The sequence below is a fragment of the Ursus americanus genome, chromosome 30, assembly GCF_024610735.1.
Source record: "Ursus americanus isolate L20-20 chromosome 30, mUrsAme1.1.p, whole genome shotgun sequence".
In the NCBI taxonomy this organism is placed as follows: domain Eukaryota; kingdom Metazoa; phylum Chordata; class Mammalia; order Carnivora; family Ursidae; genus Ursus; species Ursus americanus.
Genome location: NC_142156.1, coordinates 16,159,564 through 16,176,725, shown reverse-complemented (window position 1 = coordinate 16,176,725; position 17,162 = coordinate 16,159,564). Strand labels below are relative to the sequence as shown.

The following is a 17,162-nucleotide window of genomic DNA, read 5'->3' as shown; positions in this document are numbered from 1 at the left end:
TAGGACATTCTTTAATTACTGAAGTATACTTTAAATCTTAACAGCATTTAGTTTTTCCCCCTTTGGAGGAAATAGATGTCTCCTATCACTAAGGAAGAAGAGAGTATTTGTTTTGCCTCATCTGATCATTACTCTTCTCTTGGTTGGGTGTTATTCGATGAAGCATGGAATAACTCAGGCCTCCGCAAAATATTTACAATATATAAATAAGACCCTCCAGGATCTAGCCTGTCTCCTTCCTACTTATTTCCTGCAGCACTTGTGTTCTAGCACATCAAACTATTGTAGCTCCACTAGACTCCCTGTGCTATAGCATAACTCCCCATTCCTTTACTCTGTTCCCTCTGCCTGAATTCTCCTTTCTCTCTTTTCTACTCAGTGAACATCATCCAAGACCAAGACCCAGCTCAAATGTAGTCCTCTCTGCAAGGAACTGTGCAAGTTCATATGTAATCCTTCCCTGAACACCTTCTCTGCACCTCAACCCAGTTTGATCACTGCTTCCCTCTGCCATCTTTAAATTTTTTAAATAAGTCTCTTACATTTATTAACACCCAACGTAGAATATAGTCTACTGATGAATTTCCCCTTATTTTTTTTTTTTAATTGAGCTCTACATCCAACATGGGGCTTGAACCCACAACCCTGAGATCAAGAGTCCCATGCTCTACCAACTGAGCCAGCCAGGTCCCCCTGCATTTGCCCCTATAGACTGTGAGTAACACAAGGGCAGAGAGAGCATCTTTCATCTTTGACTTGGATACAATACTTGTCATAGACAAACATTCAGTATTTGTGAGATAGATAAATGATTTTTAAAACAACACTGGGGGAGAATCCATATCCCTAAATCAACATAATCCCTAAACAATCAAATATAATACCCTAACTCTTAAGTTCTGTCTTTTAAAAAAAGAAAAACAAGGGGTGCCTGGGTGGCTCAGTCAGTTAAGCGTCTACCTTTAGCTCAGGTCATGATCCCAGGATCCTGGGATCAAGCCCCACCATCGGGCTCCCTGCTCAACAGGGAGTCTGCTTCTCCCTCTCCCTCTGCCCCTCCCTGCTCCTGCTTGCACACAGGTGCACACTCTCTCTCTCAATAAAATCTTCAAAAAAAAAAATGAAAAAACTATAAAGTAACATTTCTGTCCATTAGGTTGGCAAAATTTTATTTTTTCCACCTTCATTGAGGAATAACTGACAAATAAAAATTGTAACATTTTAAGGTGTACAATGTGATGGTTTGAGGGCAAAAGTTTGTTGTTGTTTTTTTTTTAAGATTTCACCTGTTTATTCATGAGAGAGCAAGAGAGAGCACTAGCGGGGTGAGGGGCAGAGGGAGAAGCAGACTCCCTGCTCAGCAGGGAGCCTGATGGGGGCTCGATCCTGGGACTCAAAATGTCACAAATTGACCACAAGTTCTCATTCCAATTCAAGGATACTAATACACATAAAATATCCTTTCTGCCTACAGTCTTTGTAAATCATGGTTAATGCATTATTTTGCCTATTGCCATCTACTCAAATCATGAGTGATAAGAAAAACAAACAAATAGAGGACTCAGTTAGAAATAAACAAAAACTTGGGGCCCTTGGGTGGCTCAGTCGGTTAAGTCCAACTCTTAATTTCAGCTCAAGTCACGATCTCAGAATCATGAGATCGAGCCCTACCTTGGCTCCATGCTGGGTGTAGAGCCTACTTAAGATTCTCTCTCCCCCTCTCCCTTTGCCCTTCCCCACCTTGCGTGTTTTCTAAAATAAATAAATCAATCCAAAAAAAAAAAGAAAAAGAAAAGAAAGAGAAAGAAAAACTTCAGCTCAGATTTAAAAACAATGAAAAAGAAACATACGTCGATGCATCTCCCGGTAAAGAATAGTCAGTGCCTGTAGCGAGTTGTCATCTGTGGGTTCAAGGGCTGCCACCTCTTGTGCCAAGGTGAAGGCTTCCTCTTGCTTTCCAGTTCTCTGTAAACCAATTGCCTTTAAAACCTGATACAAAGGAAAAATATTAGTTTTAAAAGAGCAGAAATGAAAATATGAGCCAAAGCTCCCTGCTCAGAGGGGAGCCTGCGTTTCCCTCTCCTGCTCCCCGCTTGTGCTGTCAAATAAATAAAATCTTAAAAAAAAAAAAAAAAAAAGGTAGGGTGCCTGGGTGGCTCAGTTGGTTAAGCAACTTCCTTCAGCTCAGGTCATGACCGTGGAGTCCTAGGATCAAGTCCCGCATCAGGCTCCCTGCTCAACAGGGAGTCTGCTTCTCCCTCTGACCCTCCCCCCATCATGCTGTCTCTGTCATTCTCTCTCTCTCAAAAAAATAAATAAAATCTTAAAAAAAAAAAAAAAAAAGCCAAAGAAAGCCAACTTGAAAACAGAGTAAGTTGTAAGGAATGCCTGGGCTGCTAATCAAGTAAACCATATTTTACTAAAAATTTCAGCACATTAAGATTCTTTCCTATTTCAGTCATAAGAAGGCACCACAGGGGCACCTGGCTGGGTCAGTCTGTAAAGCATACAACTCTCAATCTCAAAGTTGTGAGTTCAAACCCCATGTTGGGCGTGGAACCTACTTTAAAAAAAATAAAAGGCACAACATTGCCTAAAAAAAAAGTCTGTCAATATAAAATAATTAAATTAGCTAAGTTATGTCCAAAATATCCAAAGAAATAAACAGCCAGCTTTTAATTAAATACTACTTATGGCATTAAAGTAATCAGAAAAATAAATGGCTTAAAGAGGCGCCTGGCTGGTTCAGTTGGTGGAGTGTGCAACTCTTGATCTCAGGGTTGTGAGTTCAAGCCCTGCACTGGGCTCCACACTGGGCATGGAGCCTGCTTAAAAACAAGACAAAACGGGGGCGCCTGGGTGGTACAGCGGTTAAGCGTCTGCCTTCGGCTCAGGGCGTGATCCCGGCGTTATGGGATCGAGCCCCACATCAGGCTCTTCTGCTATGAGCCTGCTTCTTTCTCTCCCACTCCCCCTGCTTGTGTTCCCTCTCTCACTGGCTGTCTCTATCTCTGTCGAATAAATAAATAAAATCTTTAAAAAAAAAAGACAAAACGTGGGGGAAAAAATAATAACCCTGAAGAAACAGTCACTAAACAGATTTAACATCTTTTCCCTTTTAAGATTATAATATATAACCCACCAAATGTAAGTAACTCAAGAGCAAATTAACTTACCTTAGCACAATGAAGATCCTTATGTTTCTTCAACAATTTATCTGCTTGCTGAATTGCCATTTTATTATTACCATTATCAAGATAATCTATGAAAACAAATTATGATAGTTATTATATTCCTTCATCAAATATGAAAAATGCATAGGCTGGTATGAGATGTTTCATAAAGTATTTTAATTCAGTATTAAAAAATCATGGTGCCAATTTTAACTCTAAATGGCTAGGATGGTCCAGAATATAATCTTATATTCCTATAGTCATCTCTCAGACCTGTTATAAAATTGTGTTAAGGAAAAAAGAAGTCAATTATTATCCCAGAGTCTAACAAAAGCAAAGATTCATTTCCAGATGAGAAGATCTAAAAGAAAATGAGAAGTGTCATAAATGGGAAATGGTGGTAGCTGTCAATTCTAAATATAGAAAAATGATTAAACAAGTCACTCCACAACCTACTACTACTACTCTTGCCTGGGCCCTCTTTGCTCATCAAGGTCCCAAATCAGCGTAGGGGCAGATGTGGCATAGATAACTCAAAACAAGCTATGGATCAAATGCTGGTGAGTACATGGAACAACAGCACCTCTCACTCAGCGCCACTGGGAGAGTAAAATGGTACAACCACCTTGGAAGACAATCTGGCAGTTTCTTCAAATACTCTACCATTTATCTGATCAGCAATCGTGCTCCTTGGTATCTACCCAAATAAGCTGAAAACTTACCTCCACACAAAAACCTGCACATAAATGTTTATGGCAGCTTTATTCACAACTACCAAACTTTGGAAGCAACCAAGATGTCCTTCAATGGGCCAATGGATAAAAAAAACTATAATACATCCATACAATGGAATATTATTCAGTGATAAAAAGAAATGCACTATCAAGGCACAAAAAAAAAATTGAGGAACTTTAAATGCATATTGCTATGTGAAAGAAGCCAATCTGACAAGGCTACATATTATATGATTCCAATTATATGACATTCTGGAAAAGACAAAAATTACAGAGACAATACAACAATCAGTGGTCACCAGGGGCTGGGGGAAGGGATGAATGGGTGGAGCACAAGGGATTTTTAGTGCAGTGAAGCTATTTGTATGATACCATAATGATGGATATAGGTCATCATACTTTTGTCAAAACCCACAGAAGGTACAACACAAAGAATAAACCCTAATGTAAACTAGTAAACTATGGACACTAGTTAAAAATAACCTATCAGGGTGCCTGGGTGGCTCAGATCACGATTCCAGGGTCCTGGGATGGAGCCCCACATCGGGCTCTCTACTCAATAGGGAATCTGCTTCTCCCTCTGCCTCTCCCCCTGCTCGCTCGCTCTCAAAAATAAGTGAATAAAATCTTTTAAAAAATTAAAAACCTATCATATTGGCTCAGCAACTGAAACAAAGTACCACACTAAATCAAGATATTAACAATAGGGGAAACTGGGGGGAGGGGGTGGGAGTGTGGGGATATATACAGGAACTCTGTGCTTTTCACTCATTTTTCTATAAACCTGAAACTGCTCTGACAAAGCACATTAACAAAATGTGTGTGTGTGTGTGTGTGTGTGTGTGTGTGTGTGTGTGTAGATACACACAAGCAAAGATTCATTTCCAGAGAAGAAAAGTAAGGAGTGTTATAGGTGGGCAACAAGGGTGGTAGCTGTCAATTCTAATTATAGAAAGATGACTGAATGCAGGCCAGTTCAAAATCAACGACATCTAATGGTCCCACTCTGTCCATCAAGGTCCCAAATCAGCACAGGGACAGAGGAAGCATAAACAACTCAAAATAATCTATGGCCCTGGTGGCCCAGAGTGCCCCAAATAACAGAAAGAGACTACCATTTTAGCTAACGAATTCAATTTTCCTTCAATGAATATTTGACTAAAACTTAAAACAGCCACATAAACCCATGAGTTTCATCTCTTCAGTCTTTCTTCAATGCCATAACATAGATGAGCACCAAGAACGCTAGGTGAAGAGATTAAGAAGCCCTACTCTGGAGGTAATCACAATCTAGGGAGGAAGGTCAAAAAGAGACGGACTCACTGTGGAGGCAATCGCAATCTAGAAAGGAAGATCAAAGACCTAATACTCAGGTGGAGAGACTGGAGAACCAGGAAACATTAAAAGCGTACAATCTTGGCCTAACTACCCAAATATCTAATACCAGTTTTCTTAAATAGCTCAGCCAATATACTATCATTTGTCCTTACAGAATACCTGACAGAGGATTTCACCTCAATAAAGGACATTTTCTCTTCCTAGTAACTTATGCTGATCTCTTTCTGAGTCAGTTCTAAGTTACTTCTGACTCATTCCTATAAGACTCCAGGTTCTTAGAGCATACCCTGAAGAGTAATTAAGCATCCGTGATAAGATCCCAGTTCTGAGGATCTGCCCATAAAGGGATGAGACCAGAGGTCAGGAGTGTAAGAGTATTTAACCTTTTCCTCTGTACCTACCTGCCCATGCCCTCCTCTGGGAATGGTTTCCACTGCCTCTATTGCAGGGGTAGGATTGGATGACCATGTCTAGACCTTGTAACTACACCCAATGGTGTGGATATTTGACCAAAGGGGAATCAGGTTTCTCCCTGGTAAACTGTAACTGCAACAATGAGTCACAAAGCCAGAGTCAGAAAACTATTGAGAACCTCATTTGGAAGGAAATAAATATTTTGAGTCTGACATTACCAGTGGCAACTCCAGAATTTCCATTTTGAAGGAGCCTTAGGGGACGCAAGTTTGTTGATGGGGAATGAAGAAAAAGAGTTATCTCTTGCCTCTTCAGTCATGTAACATTTATAAAAGTATTAAAAATACCACTTATCTTTATCAAAGGATTGGGGGCAGGGCAGTGCTGATTAATTTAAGCTTGCGGGGAGAGGTCACATCTTGGTGTGGCCATAAAGCCAACATGTTGGGTCCTGGGTAAACTGATAAGTAAGCAGGAAAAAAAAACAAACGAACAACAACAACAACAACAAAAAACAGTCTGAAGAACCAAGCAGAGAATAAACACACACAGATAAAAGCACAGCTGAAAATTGGGGGGCAGGGGGTGCCGCCTTAGGGATGCCTGGACGGCTCAGTGGGTTAAGTGTCTGCCTTTGGCTCAGGTCATTATCCCAGGGTCTGGGAATCCAGTCCCTCATCAGGCTCCTTGCTCAGCAGGGAGCCTGCTTCTCCCTCTGCCACTCCCCCTGCTTGTGCGCTGGCGGGCTCTCTCTCTCTCTCTGACAAATAAATAAATTTTTTAAAAATCTTAAAAAAAAAAAGCTTTAGATCCTGACAGCCCTCCAGTTTCCATCAAACCCTGAACACTACATTCCTGCTCTAGGCTCCCACCAGGGTTTATAGCAAGCCCCCTTCACTAGAGCTTGTGTCAATGGGTTTCCACTCCTTGCACCCAAAAGTTTAACTAAAACACTCCACTACATTCAGCCAGTCTGCTATCAGGCTCCCCTTTCCTAGATGCCTAGATGGGGAAAGTCTATTTCATTTTACATTATTGACTCTGGAATATAAATTATGTAGCCCTCGGAGAAAACAGGCCAATAAAACCAGAGCCCCTAGGTGGCTCAGTAGGTTAAGCTCCCAACTTGATTTTGGCTCAGGTTATGATCTCGGAGTCATGAGACTGAGCCCTGCATCCCGCTCCGTACTGGGCGTGGAGCCTGCTTAAGACTCTTTTTCTCCCTCTCCCTCAATCCCTCTCCTCTAAAAAATAATTAATTAAAAATAATAAATATATAAATAAAATGATATCCTAAATCTTTTTTAGTATGTTTTTTTAAAACTTACTCAAAGGTGGGGCCCTTGGGTGACACAGTCAGTTGAGCACCTGACTCTTGGTTTCAGCCCAGGTCATGATCTCAGGGTCATGGGACTGAGCCCCATGTCAGGCTCCACGTTCAGCGCAGAGTATACTAGAGTTACTCTCTCCCTCTGCCCTCCTCTCTCTCTTTCTCTCAAAATAAATAAATAAATAAATAAATAAATAAATAAATAAATAAATAAATAAATAAATAAACCTTACTCAATGGTGACTGTGGTTTGACCTTAAGGATTGGTGTTGTTGCCTTAGTAATGGGCAACGAAATCAGCCATCCACAAATCAGACATAGGAAACAGTAAGATGATGGTGCATAGGTGAAAGCAATGAGTACCACTCTGAGTGAAATGTTTTTAGGTGGTCTTTGCAGTCAGCACTAGATAATACACTGAGAAGCTGATCTCTTCCAACGTTTCCCTTGTATTAAAGAGACGGTCTCAGTTTAGGGTTAGCCAGTCACTTAATACTTTTTTCCCCTTAAGATTTTTAAGTAATCTCTACACTCAACATGAGTTTGAACTCATGACCCCAAGATCAAGAGCTGAATGCTCTTCCAACTGAGCCAGCCACTTCTTTAATACTTTCTAATGTTTTTTCTTTTAACAGCAAAGGAACAGACTTCAGACTCAGAGCCACACCAATATCAGAATCTAGTTAAGACTTTAACACCACTGTTTTGTTTTCATTTTATTTTTATCACTTTGTTTCCTCAGCACAAGTGACAGGTCCTCCATTAATGATAATGATTTAGATTATTTTTAAATAAACTTAAGTTAAATATCAAGTTACAGAAAAATATTAAGTAAATAATAGTACAGATAATACTATAATAAAGCTAGAACCATCAGACTGGATAGAAGAATGATAGAAATTTGGGAAACACTGGGTTAAATCATTGGCAAGAGTCGATCAAAATCTGTTAAATGACTGAGCCAGCCACCTTCCTGGGTAACAAATGGAACAGAAGTGACTCTTCCTTACAGACGCAGACAGCTGTAGGCCCTGACACATGCAGGCCTGTCTACTTGCCCCGTAGAAGAGGCCCTGGGATTAATCTGTCCAATCATACTTAGGGATACTTATCAGTAAGAAAGAGATCAATCTTAGGGCACCTGGCTGGCTCATGGCTCAGTCTGTGGAGTGTGAGCCTCTTGATCTCCAGAGTCATGAGTTTGAGCCCCATGTTGGGCATAGAGCTTACTTTAAAAAAGAGAGAGATCAGTCGTGCCAAAAAGAAAAAAGAAAAGAAAAAGAAAGAAAGAAAGCTTTTAGGGCTGTGTGTTCTTACAGCTGTTGTGAAAGTCCTAGAGCAGCTAAAATGACAACCTGCATTGTTACCACTTCCTACAAGAGCTTCAAAGACTACTAAAGATATTGCTTCGATTTAGGAAAAAAAGACTGAATACAACATAGCTCCAACTTCGCTTAATTCTAAATGCTTTAGAATAGGAGCTTTGCTTTTACCAAGAATACAAATTGTAGGTGAAACACTCCTTCGATCAACAAATTCTGTTAAATACCTACTACTCACAAGATGACTGGGAGGGGTTAAATTAAAAAGGAATGATGCCTCCTAACCAATCACCTCACAGCCTACATTTGCCCCCTTTTAAACTATTCCCCCCCCCCCCCGAGTATTCAGAGCTATTTTTCTAAACTGCAAGCCTGATCACCTGATTAAATCTCTTCACTGCTTCCCACTATCTTTAAAACAAATTTCAAAATTCTTAAAATGGCTTACAAAACTGAGTCTGTCTACCACAGTAGCCTCACCTCAACCAATCTCTGCATTGCCAACACACAAGCCTTTTCTTAGGTCCTCAGGTGGAGCAAGCTCCTTTTACACACTCCCCCTATCAGTGCCTGACTAACCTCTGCTCTTGTTCCATGTTCAAAGTAAAATGTCACTTCCATAGGGAAACTTTTCTTATCTTGTCCCCAACAGCTCAGATGCCCACATTGTATGCACTCATGGCAACCTACATTTTTCCTTCAAAGCTCTTAACACAGGGCGCCTGGGGTGGCTCAGCTGGTTAAGCACCTGCATTCGGCTCAGGTCATGATCCCTGGGTCCTGGGATCAAGCCCCAAGTCGGGCTCCCTGCGCTGCTTCTCCCTCTCCCTCTGCACACCCCCTCCTCCGCCCCCAGCAACATATGTGTGTGTGTGTGTGCGTGTGTGCGCGCGTGCATGTGCGCGTGCACACACTCTCTCTCAAATGAAATCTTTATTAAAAAAAAAGCTCTTAATACAAATGTAAAGATTATGTGTACCATTATTTTTAAGAAATCTGTTGAAACTACAAGCTCCTTGAAAGCAGAAACCGTGTCTCTGCTGTGCTGTTTGGTACTCATTCATTCCCTGAATCTACATTGTGCTTAGTGCATTTTGGGCCCTCAATAATAAGGTGAATGAAGAAAGGAAAACAGAAATGAACAAACCATATGGGGGGGGAAGTCTTCTAGGAATTGAGTAGTCTATCAGGAAAATTAGAGATACATGCATACAAAGTGACCACAACAGTACGTTCTAGAACCAAAAATTAGTGATGATTCATACTATTAGGTTTTTTAAAAATCTTTTCAACTAATTTTTTTAAAGCTTTCTTTTTTTTTTTCCAAGTTTTACTTATTTAAATAATCTCTACACCCAATGTGGGGCTCAAAGTCATGACCCAGAGATCAAGAGTTGCATGATGTTCCAACTAGGCCAGCCAGGCACCCCTCAACTAATTTTTTTTAAGGAGGCTCCACTCCACATTCAACATGGCAACCAATGTGGGGCTCAAACTCATAACCCTGAGATCAAGACCTGAGCTAAGACCAAGAGTCAGATGTTCAACCAACTGAACCACCAAAGTGCCCCAACTAATTTTTTAAATAATAAAAATAGTGCAAAACATGGTTAAAAAATAATAACCTAATTTTTAAAAAAATCCAAATAGTTCATAGGGGCATAACATGAAAGGCATTAGTCTCTCAGTCCTGCCCTATGCTCTACTCTATGTATTCTTCTAGGAATTTTCTGTGCATTAAAATCATTCCTTTAAGTCTAAGATGCTTTAGAATGTATAGGTCTAAGTCAGACCTTTTTAAATGATCATAATAATTTCAAAAAAAGAAAACAGGTTGTACCAAGTGACTTTTCTAAAGAAGGGCAAGATAATCTTCACTAACCAAGATGCCCTGCCACTCCTGGGGGAAAACAGGACATGACTCGCTGGGCTAACAATGCCCAACAGAAGGCTCAGAATAAATAGCACATTGGACTGAGGACTCAGGAGTGCTTACTATTGAAATATAGCAGAATAATTACCTGGAGTTGGCCAGGTACCAAAGGGAAACATCTTAACTCACTAAAAAGTCATTATCATTCAGGAAACACAGCTAGAAAGTATGTTACACCTGACCCAGACTGTAGCAAGACTGGAAGCCAGTAAGACAGATTAGAACAAAAGATCGTGTGCCAAGAAAGTAAATAAAAATGTGTATGTGCATTCTAAAAACTAAGGGAATATTTTTTCTTTGAAACTTCTCTATTTTACAATTGCTGACCCAGCAATTCTTGTATTCTGCACAAATTTATGACATGCCATAACCGACCATCACTTCCACACTGCTTGTCCCCCTAAACACTAAAAACGTTTTTAAATAATAATGGTAGAAAAAAGCATGGGGGCTCACCAAGTCATGTCAGAGTACAAAATCTGTAAAGAACCACACAGCACAAGGCAATAATTTTAGCAAAAGGAAAATGAATAAAGTAGGTGTTCTAGTAAGGTCAGGTGTGGTTTTCAAACACTAAAAATATAATACCTAAACTCACCAATTTCTGAGTAATGAGAAGCACTCTGAAGATGTTTCAACTAACGAGCTTTCTGAAAGGTTATTCCAAACCTACACATTGAAAATATAGTTTCAACCCACCACATCTCAACTCACCACGATTTCATAGTTAATCACCCATACAGTCCTGTCCACTTCTACCCTAAACAAATTTCAGCAAGAGCTGAGGTCACAGGCAAGTTTCCAACAGTTGTAAAACGCTAAAACCCTGGCAGTACAAATAACGCTGTACAAAGACAGTAATGCTGCTAATTCTGAACTCAGTGAAGGGCTGGGCTCTCAGTGACAATGCCTGTGTTCAAATCCCAGATCTACCTAGCTGCAACTCTGAGCAAGTTAATCTCTGGCCTTCAGTTTACTACTGTGATCACGATCATCTTACTACTTAATAGGACAGTTAGCATACAAATAAGCACTCAATTCATGCTGACAGTTGTTAACTTCTGGCTGGTGGGCAAGCACTACCTACCAACCATACGCTTTTCATATACCAGCTAATGAATGTCTGAATTCAAGGAACAATAGTGGTTTAGGGGTACTAATATATTTAAACACAAAAGCAGGGGCTGTCCCAAAGTTTGGAGGTCAAAAGTGCTGAAGTCAAAGACAGTTGGTACCCTCTCTTTTCCTATTCCTGCCAGTTGATATTAATTGCTTTGGAATTCTTAAAGAAAGCTTCTTCTAATACTCTTCCCATGTACCTATAACAAAAGCTACATAATTCTGGCTTCAGTTTTGCCAATACGACCTGTCACTTTCAGTTAACATATCCTAACTTTTAGCAACGTGAAATGGACAAGGTTTTTCTTACTGGGTAGTTCAAAATACTGTTATTTCTTTTTTTTTTTCTTTTTTTTCAAGATTTTATTTATTTAATTGACAGAGAGACAGCCAGGGAGAGAGGGAACACCAGCAGGGGGAGTGGGAGAGGAAGAAGCAGGCTCATAGCGGAGGAGCCTGACGTGGGGCTCGATCCCAGAGCGCCGGGATCACGCCCTGAGCCGAAGGCAGGCGCTTAACGACTGCGCCACCCAGGCGCCCCCAAAATACTATTATTTCTAAATGACTTACAGGACACCAAAGACATTTTCTTTGGTCCTCAAGAACAATTTTAGAAATCCAATTATTCTCAAAAATATTGAATCTTAGGGAGCCTGGATGGCACAGTCAGCTAAGCATCAGACTCTTGCTTTCAGCTCAGGTCATGATCTCAAGGTCCTAGGATCGAGCCCCAAGCCAGGCTCCATACACAGAGTCTGCTTGGGTTTCTTTTTTCTCCCTCTCCTTCTGCTTCTCCCCCACCCCCCAATCCCTCTTCCTCCAAGCATGCAAGTGCTCTCTCTCTTTCAAATAAATAAATAAATCTTAAAAAAAAAAAGTACTGAATCTTGTGGGTAGGGGATGGGCTTGATGGGTATTTAGGAGGGCACTTGTTATGATGAGCACTGGGTGTCTGTTGTATGTAAGTGATGAATCACTGAATTCTACTCCTGAAACCAACACTGCACTGCATGTTAGCTAACTAAATTAAAAAAAAAGAAAAGTACTGAATCTTTTTAGTTTGGGGGGGGGACACCTGGCTGCTCAGTAGGAGGAGCATGCGACCTAATCTTAGGGTTGTGAGTTCAAGCCCCATGATGGGTGAAGAGATTACTTAAATAAATAAAACGTTTAAAAAAAAAGAAGTCTGCAGGCAGCTGCTGCTGCAGAGTCATAATAAGCCAGAAACTGCGAACCTTGGCTGGATTCAGTTCCTACCTTCAATCATCCTTATTTCATCCCCGTTCTCTGAAAATATATACTGGAGAGTATGGTAACATACACCATGGGCAAACGGAAATAGAGTCCTATCTCTGCCACTCCCCACCCGTGTGACCTTTGGCAAGTCAGTGTCTTCAGCTCAAAGTAAATTATTTTCTAGCAGTGGCTAAGAGGGTGAGCTTGGGACACAGGGGTTTAGATCCTAGCTCCATCAAATGTTAGCTGAGTGACCTTACGCAAATTAGACAACATCAATGAAGCCCCATTTTCCTCATCTGCAGTGGGGGGGGGCGGGGCGTGATTTGCAGGACTGAAAAAAACTATCCACCTCATGAGAATGTGTGAATATTAAATTAGATAAGCCATGTGAAGGGCCAATCACAGAGAATGACATAATAATCGGTCTATACACATTAGCTATTATTTCCCACCTCACAACGTTGTTGCTAGAATCAAATGAGATGTGAGTAAAGCATCATACAAATTTTAAATGCAGGACCAACCGTGCCAGAAATAAAGTTGCCCCCTCCTCCAAAAAAGCTGAATGATCTCAGCCATGTGGAGAGATCTCCATTTAATAACATTTAAACTATAAACTCAGGTCTAGTTTGGCAAAAACCACTGACCTTGAAGCCTTCCTCACCATTCCCTAAGACAGACCAACCATCAGTGAGGAGAGAGAGGAATTGCAAAAAGGACCACTGCCCAATTATAGAACATCTCGGTTACTGAAAAGGTGTTTCTCCCTGGCTCAAATATGTTGATTTTTCACAGTCGGGTACCAGGATGACATCAAGGTCTTAAAGCCTGAGGGTTGAGGTAAGCGTTGAGGGGGATCCATTTAGCAAGCACGAGGGAAGCTGCAGAGAAAACCAAAGAAGCTGCAGAAAGGAAAAGTCCTTGCAGCAGCCCTGCATGCCCCTCTGACAAGAGCTTACACTGTCTCTTCACCGCTATTTTGGGCCCACGACCCCCACCCCCACCCCGCCTCCCACGTGCGCCCAGAGCAGCTGTTTCTCCAAAGAGCTCTGGATTGGGAGCTTCGAACACGGCCTGCTCCTGACTCGATTTGGGTGACCTTGCATCAGCCCCTTTCCCTCTTTGGACCTGTTTCTCCATGTGGACCGAGCACAACTAGTCAGACAATCCCCTAGGCCCGGTTCTCGTAAGTAAAAAGTCTCTAATGAGGAATTTCCCTCAAGTAGAGTGTCGCACCCTCACGCCGGAGCCAGCTTTCACCTGGTTTGGGATCCACCTGAGATCCTGGGTCTTCCTTGGTGCGGCATTAACGCAGCCTGCAAGCAGCACACGTCTCAGCGAGAGTGTGTCTCACAGGGCCTGCACATCTGACCAGCTCTGCCAACCTGACGCTGCCTGGACCGCGCCGCTGCCACCGCAGGGCTCAGGAAGGCCCGGCCGGCGCCTACGCGAGGCCCGTGGCTGCGGCCTAGAGGCCCGCGCGGTCCGCCCCCCGCGCCAGCCAGCTCCGCGCCCGCCCCCTCAGCGCCCCTCCTGGACCTTCTCCCCGGCCTCAGCAGTCCTCGACGCGTTCCGCCGACAACAGGCTGGCCCCAGGCACTCACCGTAAATCGGCCGGAGGCGCCTGTCGTTAGGGTCCTGCACATGGCCCCGCGTCGCCATGATGACAAGCGCAGAACCGCAGTGCGCACGCGCGGGGCAGGCCCTCGGGAAGGGGCTGTTAAAGGGCCAGCGCCGACCTCGCTCTTCTATCGCGATAGTCGCGGAGCTGCGACTGAACGCCCTTGCGCGGAAAGGGGAGCCCTCGGACGTCCGGACCCCCTACCGGTACCGCAGTGGCTTCTTCAATAGGAAACTTTCTTCCTTTGGCCCGATGGAATCAACCTGGGTGGAAGAGACGGCTGTTGGTATTGAAATCCCTTCCGAGTCACGTAGTGAGGGAAGGAGGGGAGAAACTCTTGGTCAAAGTTGGGGCTCGGCTGCTCCTACTTGTGGTATTTATCCTCTGTGTCCGAGGGAGGACCAGTTAGACTTGTCTGTGACCAATTGTTGAGGCACCGGGAACTCCCCTGGGAGACTGACCCAAGGGACAGTGGGGAAAAGGGGTCTGATCAGGGGTCCTGACTGGCTCAGTGGGTAGAGCATGAGACTCTTGATCTTGGGGTTGATGAGTTCAAGCCCCACATAGGGCACAGAGCTTACTTAAAAAGGAGGGGGGCGTGGGGGAAGGGATGCTGAGCAACGGTAAAAATCTGCCGGAAAAATTCAAGATCCCTTTAACCCTCGCCAGGGGCTCAACCAGCTAAGAAGCATCCTAGATTAGCAGTAATCCAGTCAGTTTGTCAATTATACCTCAGTAAAACTGGAGGGAATAAGTAACTCAATTCATACAACACATAGTTATTGAATGCCTGTTATGTGCCATGCTTTGTTTTAGGCACAGAGGCTACATCGGTAGACAAAGTTTTCATGGAGCTTTACTTGTAGTGGGAGAGACAGACAAAATAGATAGCATATTAGGTGATGATAAATGATTCTGAGAAAAGTAAAACAGGGACTGGGGAGTGGAGGAGGGAGGCAATTTTATATGGATAATGTGTTCAGGGAAAGCCTAGCTGAAAGAGTGGTAATTGTCAAAGACTTGGAGAGAGAGGGAGCCACTTGGGTGTGCCAGGCTCAGAGAGTCATAACCTAAAGCAAGGCCACACTAGTCACTATGATTCAAACTCAGGTCTTTCTGAGTAGAGAACCAGAGTCATCCCCTGCACTACAGTGTCCCCTGCATCAGCCTTGACCAGCTGGGGTTGACCCCTTCTACTGATGTTCCTTCCCTCTCTTTTTCTGGGCTTTTTAGTGTACAAGAAAATGATTCTCCAACTTTAGTGTACATCACAATCCCTTGGGAAATTTGATAAACAAGAGTTTCCTGGATTCTACTCCCGGAGATGCTAATTCAAACTGAACACCACTCTTTGAAAAATACTAATTTGTCCCGCATCAGCCTGCTTCTCCCTCTGCCTGCCATTCTCCCTGCTTGTGTGCGTGCACGCTCTCTCTCTCTGACAAATAAAAAAAAAAAAAAAAAAAAAAGATCCTAATTAAAGGATCTAGATCAAAAATTTTTATTTACTTTTTTTTTAAGATTTTATTTTTAAGTAATCTCTACACCCAATACGGGGCTTGAACTTATAAACCTGAGATAAAGAGTCACACGCTCAAAAAAAAAAAAAAAGTGGAGCATGTGGATGGTTCACTCTATTAAGCATCTGCCTTCACCTCAGGTCATGATCCCAAGGTCCTGGGATCGAGCATCAGGCTCCCTGCTCCTTGGGGAGCCTGCTTCTCCCTCTCCCTCTGCCTGTTTCTCCCTCTGCTTGTGCTCATGTGTGCTTTCTCTCTCTCTCTGTCTGTGTCAAATGATGAATAAAATCTTAAAAAAAAAAAAGTTGTATGCTCTACCAGCTGAGCCAGCCAGGCGCCCATCAAAAGTCTTTAGAATCTACCATAACAGCAAGTTAACAATTGCCATTAAAATTTAAATATACATGCCTAGAAAAAAACTAGTGATGATAATAACAATAATCACAGTGTGCATTAATGAGCACATATGTGCCAAGCTGTGCACACTGTGCTAAGCTCTTTTACATATATCTTCTCATTTCACTCTTACAAACTAGTGGAATAGGTACCATTTCGATCTCCATTTTAAAATGAGAATTTTGAAACAGAGAGATATTAGGTAATTTGCCCAAGATCACACAGTAAGTCTGTGGTGAAATTTGTGATGGTCTCACTCCCAAATGCACACTCTGGAATTATTGACCAGTTTCCAAAGAGTTAAGTATAGAAAAGGAAAAATAATAGCTTCGCAGTTGAGAAACCTAGTAAGAGCTACCTTAACTAAGTGATCAAAGTTAACGTTACCAGTGACAATCCATGTTCATACCATGTACCCCAACAGGAGATGATGAGAAAGGAACTTTACTTCTGTAATATTTTTCCAGAAAACCCATAAACCCAGAGTAATCATGAGGAAAACATTAAACAAATCCAATTTGAGTGACATTCTACAAAATGTCTGACCAGTACTCTTCAAAACTGTCAAGGTCATAAAAAATAAAGAAACAGAGAAACAGTCATAGACCAGAGGAGCCCAAGGAGACATGCCAACTAAAGCAATGTGGTATCTTGTTTGGGATCCTGGGACAGAAAAAGGGCATTGTGGAAAAACAGTTGAAATTTAAATAAGGTCTAGAGTTTAGTTAATAGTGTTGTACTAATGTTGGCTTCTTGGTTTTGATAAATGTACGCTGGTTATGTAAGATGTTAGCATTAAAGAAAACTGGGTGGCTCAGTCCATTAAACCTCCTTCTCTTGGTTCTGGCTCAGGTCATGATCTCAGGGTCCACCGTCAGCACAGGTCAGCTTGAGATTCTCTGCCCCTCCCACCCCCTCGCATGCGTTCTCTCTCTCTCTCTCTCAAATAAATAAAATCTTAAAAAAAAACTGGATGAGGAGTATATGTAAACTTTACCCTCTTTTCAACTTTTCTGTAAATCT

General features: G+C 42.2%; 1 protein-coding gene across 2 annotated transcripts in view; it reads right to left on the bottom strand.

Annotated features, from left to right (window-relative positions):
• The window catches only part of NAA25 (N-alpha-acetyltransferase 25, NatB auxiliary subunit), a 69,491-nt gene extending 55,195 nt beyond the window's left edge, over positions 1-14,296 (bottom strand). Inside the window, exons 1-3 of one of the 2 annotated variants that reach the window (XR_015722328.1) lie at positions 14,207-14,275; positions 3,177-3,262; positions 1,851-1,989 (exon numbers count right to left, since the gene is read on the bottom strand). Coding sequence is in view for 1 of the 2 variants with exons in the window: in XM_045776570.2 (XP_045632526.1) it covers positions 1,851-1,989; positions 3,177-3,262; positions 14,207-14,264 (283 nt within the window). In the remaining variant the exon portion in view is untranslated. Of the gene's footprint in view, positions 1-1,850; positions 1,990-3,176; positions 3,263-14,206 lie in introns of both variants that reach the window. The other variant, XM_045776570.2, reaches the window with a different exon arrangement.
• Positions 14,297-17,162: the final 2,866 nt, after the last annotated feature.